The 6,560-nt window shown below is 37.7% G+C and overlaps 1 protein-coding gene across 1 annotated transcript; it reads left to right on the forward strand.

Annotated features, from left to right (window-relative positions):
- The first annotated feature begins 931 nt into the window (after positions 1-931).
- LOC120116592 (villin-4-like) lies at positions 932-6,135 on the forward strand. The gene is made up of 21 exons (XM_039137032.1): positions 932-1,038; positions 1,085-1,092; positions 1,254-1,405; positions 1,498-1,675; positions 1,792-1,927; positions 2,016-2,178; positions 2,270-2,417; positions 2,549-2,649; positions 2,743-2,898; positions 3,096-3,164; positions 3,263-3,331; positions 3,433-3,570; positions 3,674-3,802; positions 4,005-4,152; positions 4,291-4,301; positions 4,433-4,573; positions 4,681-4,806; positions 4,888-4,950; positions 5,077-5,386; positions 5,484-5,698; positions 5,778-6,135. Exons 1-21 carry the CDS (start codon positions 932-934, stop codon positions 5,889-5,891), a joined length of 2,682 nt encoding a protein of 893 aa, XP_038992963.1. The 3' UTR covers positions 5,892-6,135.
- The last annotated feature ends 425 nt before the right edge of the window (positions 6,136-6,560 follow it).

Here is a 6,560-nt window from a genome sequence, read left to right on the forward strand (position 1 = left end):
AAAAAAAGAAGCAGCTGTTATGTTCTTACGAAGCCAAAATTCTGAGATTAAAAGGTCATAAATAAAGGTAATGTCCCTTTTTAATACCTTCTTTCCATTTTTAATGTTAAAAATTCTGTTATTTATTGTGATTTTACTTACGAATTTGATTAGATTTTGTACGTATATAATCTACGTAAATAGATGTTAAGAATTAGGATTAGAATTAAGTTCGTTTAAGTTTGGACGTAGATCTGATTGAATTCTTCTTTCTTTTTCCATATTAGTAAAATTTCTCTTCTTCTGCTCGTGATCTTTTCTGTTTACAGATTTTTTTACGTGAAATCTTGTTATCTCTTTTATTTTATGATCATTTATACTCGACGTTATCGATATCGTACTCGATTAATGCTGCTAGTTATGTTTCAGGTCGAGATCATTAAGTTTGAAGCTTCACAATGAGTCTAACAGTTTCCATGAGAAATGTAGATCCAGCTTTCCAAGGAGCTGGGCAGAAAGCGTATCCTTCACTTCAGAAACTTGCAGCAATTCATGTATCGAATCAATTAGATTTGAAGAAGTTAGCAAGTATAACAAGCAGTGTCGTTTAAATCTTGTTGTGTGCCAGGTTTTGAATGAAATTTTTTCCTTAACACGGTATGCAGTGGGCTTGAAATCTGGCGGATTGAAAAATGTTGCCCTGTTTCCCTTCCAACATCATCATATGGAAAGTTTTTCACCGGTGACTCCTATATTGTTTTGAAGGCAAGTATCGAATTGCAATTTTACGTGTTGCGGATACTCGTTTTTTGTTATTATTTCGTGCGATCCTTAGTGAAGAACAATCCTGCACGGATTGTATTTCCGGAAGAGTTAACAACAAAAACGAGGCACATGTTACACGATTCTTTTGGTGCCAGAATTCGGATGATATAGTTGTTAAGTGTCCAAGATGTATTATTGTCTTAATACTGCTATTTGTTGGCGCAGACATCTGCCTCGAAATGCGGTGTTTTACGTCATGAAATCCACTACTGGCTTGGTAAAGATACATCTCAGGTAAACACTGTTGCCAAAAAATCTTGATTTCTTCTTCAACTCTTAGCATTTTCAGTAAGTAATAGATTGGATTTTGAGCTAAGAAAAAAAAAAGCTTAGACCAATTTCGTGACACAAGTCGTTTAACATAGGATGAAGCATGTGCCGCTGCAGTCAAAACTATTGAACTTGATGTTGCTCTTGGAGGGCGTGCACTTCAATTTCGTGAACTGCAGGGAATGAGTCCGACAAGTTTCTTTCCCTTTTCAAGCCATGTATTATGCCTCGAGAGGGTGGAGCTGCAACTGGATTCAAACATGTTGAGGAAAGTGAATATAAGACACGTTTGCTTGTTTGTAAAGGGAAACATATTGCTCGTATACACGAGGTGAGTCTTTAGATCTCATTGATCTTTTAAGGACCGATGATTATCGTTTGAGGATTCGATTTAATCAAAGTTGTTGACATGTATCGTGGCAGGTTCCTTTTGCTCGATCCACACTTAATCATGATAACATCTTTATAGTGGATACAAAGTCCAAAATCTTTCAATTCAATGGTTCCAATACATCCATTCAAGAGAGAGCAAAAGCACTAGAAGTTGCTCAATACATTAGAGATAATTACCACGACGGGGAATGCGAAATAGCTTCCATTGGTGAGTAAAGTAAACGATCCGATTGGATCACTAAAAACGTTTAGGATAAGATGAACTAAGTGAGAAGGGGTTAATTGTTTTTGGAATAATGATTTCAGTCTAAATTCTCTATGCAGAGGATGGAAAGTTGATGGCTGATGCTGCCAGTGGAGAATTTTGGGCATTATTTGGTGGCTTTGCTCCACTTCTCAGGAAGAAAGATCGTGACGAGGACATAATTTCCGATCCTCATCCAGCCAAGAAGCTACTAAGGTAAAAATACAATGTCTGTGTGTGTTTGGAACTATAGTTTCTAAGTTGAAAAAAATTCTCATTAGATTGATCATGTTCGATTGCCAAGTATTGAGAAGGGGAAGGCAGAGCCTGTTGAGGTTGAATCCTTGACAAGAGAGTTGTTAACCACAGATAAATGCTATATTTTGGATTGTGGGTTAGAAGTCTATGTATGGATGGGAAGAAGTACTTCTCTTGATGAAAGAAAGACTGCAAGTAAAGCAGCTGAGGTAATACCAAGTTCTTCCTGATGTGGTTTGGACCAAATTTTTATTTGAATTTACCCTTCACTTCTTTTAAATTGCTCATGCAATTAAATAGGAGTTGATCCAAGGTTCTGATAGATCAAAATCCCGCTTAATTCGTGTAATAGAGGGATTTGAGAATGTTATCTTTCGGTCCAAGTTCGAGTTCTGGCCCCAGACCACCAATGCTACTGTTACCGAGGATGGTAAAGGCAAAGTTGCTGGTTAGTGATTGAAATATTTCAATGTTGCTATATTTGCAGTATGAATTTTCCTCTTGAGATTTTTTTTACCATTTTCACAATCAAGCAATCACTTGAAAATGTGCCATTAATATCATTAATGGTTTTTGTAGCTCTTCTACAACGCCAGGGGTTGAATGTCAAGGGACTTCTAAAAGTTCAACCTGAGAAAGAAGATCCCGAAGAACCTATTGATTGCACCGGACAGTTGCAGGTATATTTAAGGAATTGAACTCGAAAAGCTATTAATGTTTAAGGGTATAATTTACACCAGTTTCCTGATGATAACATTGACTTGGCTACACAGGTTTGGTTTGTGAATGGCAAAGACAAAGTTCTTCTTTCAGCTGAAAATCAGTCAAAATTTTACAGCGGCGATTGTTATATTTTTCAGTATTCTTATTCTGGACACGACAAAGAAGAACAGCTTATAGGAACATGGTTCGGGAAGCAGAGCATTGAGGTGATTAACAATTTTTCGACTGTTTTTTTGGCTTTTGATTCACGTAATTGTTGATTGCCCTAATGCTTTCGTCTGTGCCGTCTTCACGAAATAGCTTTGGCAATGTTAGAATACTGCATTAGTGATCGCCATTCTGTTTCTGCTTGTTTGGATTAGTTCTTAGTTCATTGATTATGTTTCATTTTGTTTAATGACAGAAAGAAAGAGCTTCTGCCATTTCTATGGCAAACAAAATGGCTGAATCGATGAAGTTCATGGTTGCCCAAGTAGTTTTCTTTTACATAGAGCACTACTTTTCTTTTTTTGAACTTATCATTCCATTCCTTTCTATTCTTCTTCTCATGCAATCTTATCTGATTATCAGGCTTGCATCCATGAAGGAAGTGAACCCCTCCTATTCTTTTTGATCTTCCAGAGCTTTATCGTGTACAAGGTTCGAGGAACTTTGATTTGTAAAACTCACTACAATAATGAGTACTCGTATTTAGATGGAGGGTTTCTCTAATGACTGGTTCAATTATTAACATTCATCAGGGTGGTGTTAGTGATGGATACAAGAACTACATTGCTGAGAACGGAATCCTGGATGATACATACACAGAAGACGTTCTTGCACTGTTTCGAGTTCAGGGTTCCGGACCTGAGAATATGCAGGCTATACAAGTTGAACCAGTATGCCCCACTTTTCAACGTTTCATCTACTATATTTTTGTTCACATCTCGAAACAAGTATAATCTTGATAGATCCGAATTTTTTGTGATTTTGATCTATCAGGTCGCGTCGTCTTTGAACTCCTCCTACTGTTACATACTACATAGTGGTACCACTGTCTTCACATGGAATGGAAGCAGGACTTCCCCTGATGACCAGGACCTTGTTGAGAGACAACTAGATCTAATAAAGGTCTGATTTTTATTTTTAAGCAACTTCCTAATCTGCACTCGATATAGGCTTGATAGAATGGGACGGAGTGTTTACATGTATGAATATTGTGCATCACTTTAGAAACTGTTAGTTAAGTTTCCATTCATGTTAATGTATAAAATGTCTGGGTCTCTTTTTTTTCCTTTTTGTTGGTATCATGATATCCTTTTAATATCTCCAGCCTGAGTTACAAACCAGGCCACAAAAGGAAGGAGCAGAGTTCGACCAGTTCTGGGAGTTGCTTGGAGGAAAAGCCGAACACCCGAGCGAAAAGATCTCGAGCGTACCTGAAGGTGATCCTCATTTATTCTCATGCACATTCTCCGAAGGTATTGCTTACTCTCCCTGGTGGTTACATAAGGTTTTGTTTCATGGTCTCTTGATTCGAGAAACATAAAATGTTTGTTTCTAACTCCGTATCTTTCTTCGTTGTCGTGGTTAATTGCGGATGGAACTTGAATCTGCAGGAACTCTGAAGGTGCGTAACTACTTTCAGATACTTTCTAAATAAAGGTCATGTTTTATATAGTTTGAATTATTAATTGTGTTGGTTCTAATAGCTATAGCCATTTATCTGCATCATCCGTTTGAGCCGAAGTTCTCTTGCAGGTGACGGAAATATATAACTTCACACAGGATGATTTGATGACTGAAGATATATTCATCCTAGATTGTCACTCAAATATCTTTGTCTGGGTGGGACAGCAAGTTGATACCAAGAATAAATCGCAGGCCTTAACGATCGGTGAGGTAAGATCGGACTAGTGTTTGGTCAGTTCAATATCTATCAGGAAATTGGATAGTTTGTGGTTGTTTTTGCCATATGTGCTCTTACCTTTCCATCTAATGCTGTACAGAAATTTCTAGAGCACGATTTTCTATTCGAAAAACTATCTCGTGAAACTCCGATATACATAGTCATGGAAGGTAGCGAGCCGCCCTTCTTCACTCGTTTTTTTACATGGGACGCCGCCATGTCCAATGTAAGTATCTTTGCTGCTGCATGAAAAGTGATCATAGTGGATCTAGTTTGCAGGAGTTTAAGTGTTGAACTTTGCTTGCAGATGCACGGAAACTCGTTTCAAAGGAAACTAGATATAATGAAACATGGGGGTACAACAGTAGATGTAAGACTTCATTTTACTATTTCGAATTTGTTCAACTTCCTCTGTAGCCATGTCCTTTATAATCATAGTAAGTGTTCTGTTCTTTTAACTATTTAATAATACATTTAACAATCGTCGGATCCTTAGAAACCCAAGCGGAGAGTAGCCGTATTCGGAGGGAGGTCATCTAGCACGCCAGAAAAACCGCAGCGTTCGAGAAGTGTGTCCTTCAGCCCCGACCGACCTCGTGTGAGGGGCAGGTCTCCTGCCTTCAATAAACTCGCAGCTACTTTCGAGAGTCCTAAAGATAGGAACCTTTCTACTCCGCCCCCAATGGTTTCAAAACTCCATGCCAAGACACAGGAAGTAAGGACAAAGTCGGCAGCTATAGCAGCTCTTACTCAAACTTTCGATCGAGCCAAAATTCGAGAGTCTCTCATGCCTAGAACCGTGAAAGGTACGTACCCGTTTTCTTTTTCGATATTCCGATAAAGTTTATGACTTACGTCACATTTGCACCTCAAAGTCAACTTACATTTTGTGTCACGATGAAGTGAGCCCGGCAGCATCGAAACCAACAGCAGAGACCAACACGAAGGAGAGTTCCACAAGGAGCAGCAGGCGAGAACCACTCACTATACGAGAAGGCATAAAAGAAAGTGACAATGAAGACGACGGAGACGAGGAAGGTGTTCCGATATACCCTTACGACCGTCTTAAAACGACATCGGAAGACCCCGTCACCGACATAGACGTGACCAAGCGAGAGGTAACGATTAAGACGACATTGGCTTATACAGTATATGATGGTTGCTCGTCTTATAATTGCTTACATTGATATAATGTAGACTTACCTGTCATCTTCGGAGTTCAAGGAGAAGTTGGGGATGAAAAGGGCTGAATTCTATAAGTTGCCAAAGTGGAAACAGAACAAGCTCAAAATGGGAGTTCAACTCTTCTAACTCTTGCTAATTCTTTCTTTCCATCAACAAACTCTTGCTAATCCTTCTTTGTGGTATGGGGTTTGATCCCAGAGCCCATTAATTTTTTTTTCTTTTTAAAGAAAATGGTTTATATAGAGCAATATTAGGTGATTGCAAATGCTGAGAATTTAGGTTGTATTTAACAACTAAGGATGAAAAGTGTGTAGATCAGTGTGTAAGAACTAGTTCATTCACCATTTTTTTGCAATAAAAGCATTATATTCTTTTTAAAGGTTAAATACATAAATAATTCTTTAGTTATAAGGTTTTTTAATTAAGTCTACCAATCATAAAATGTTACAAAATAATCATTTAGTTTTAGAAAAACAATGAATTGAAAGGGAATTGATGTAAAATTTAAGTAATGACTAAAAACTATTCTTTTAAATTAATGGAATGAGAATATTTAAATAATATAAAAAATACAGGAACTAAATGACTTTGATGATAAAAAAAGTTATTGTGATTATCTGTGATTCAAAATTCAAGTATTAAAAATACCAAGAGAATCCTGCGAGTGCGGAGTATTTATTTAGGTGGTGTTTGTTTTTGCAGAGGTAAAAGGTATGCAGTCTGTGGACCACATCTGCAGGCATCTACAGTAGAAGAGGTGAACCAAAAGTATGCAGTCTGCAAGAAGAAGACTGT

Source organism: Hibiscus syriacus, unplaced genomic scaffold (assembly GCF_006381635.1).
Source record: "Hibiscus syriacus cultivar Baekdansim isolate YM2019G1 unplaced genomic scaffold, ASM638163v2 tig00110299_pilon, whole genome shotgun sequence".
Classification (NCBI taxonomy): Eukaryota; Viridiplantae; Streptophyta; class Magnoliopsida; order Malvales; family Malvaceae; genus Hibiscus; species Hibiscus syriacus.

What these genes read in the sequence shown, in the direction of transcription:
- LOC120116592 (XM_039137032.1), top strand. Translation starts at nt 932, where the DNA reads ATGTATTATTGTCTTAATACTGCTATTTGTTGGCGCAGACATCTGCCT. An exon ending in ATATTGCTCGTATACACGAG is followed by an intron (nt 1,406 to 1,497) that starts GTGAGTCTTTAG and finishes GTATCGTGGCAG; the next exon opens with GTTCCTTTTGCTCGATCCAC. An exon ending in TGGTAAAGGCAAAGTTGCTG is followed by an intron (nt 2,418 to 2,548) that starts GTTAGTGATTGA and finishes TGGTTTTTGTAG; the next exon opens with CTCTTCTACAACGCCAGGGG.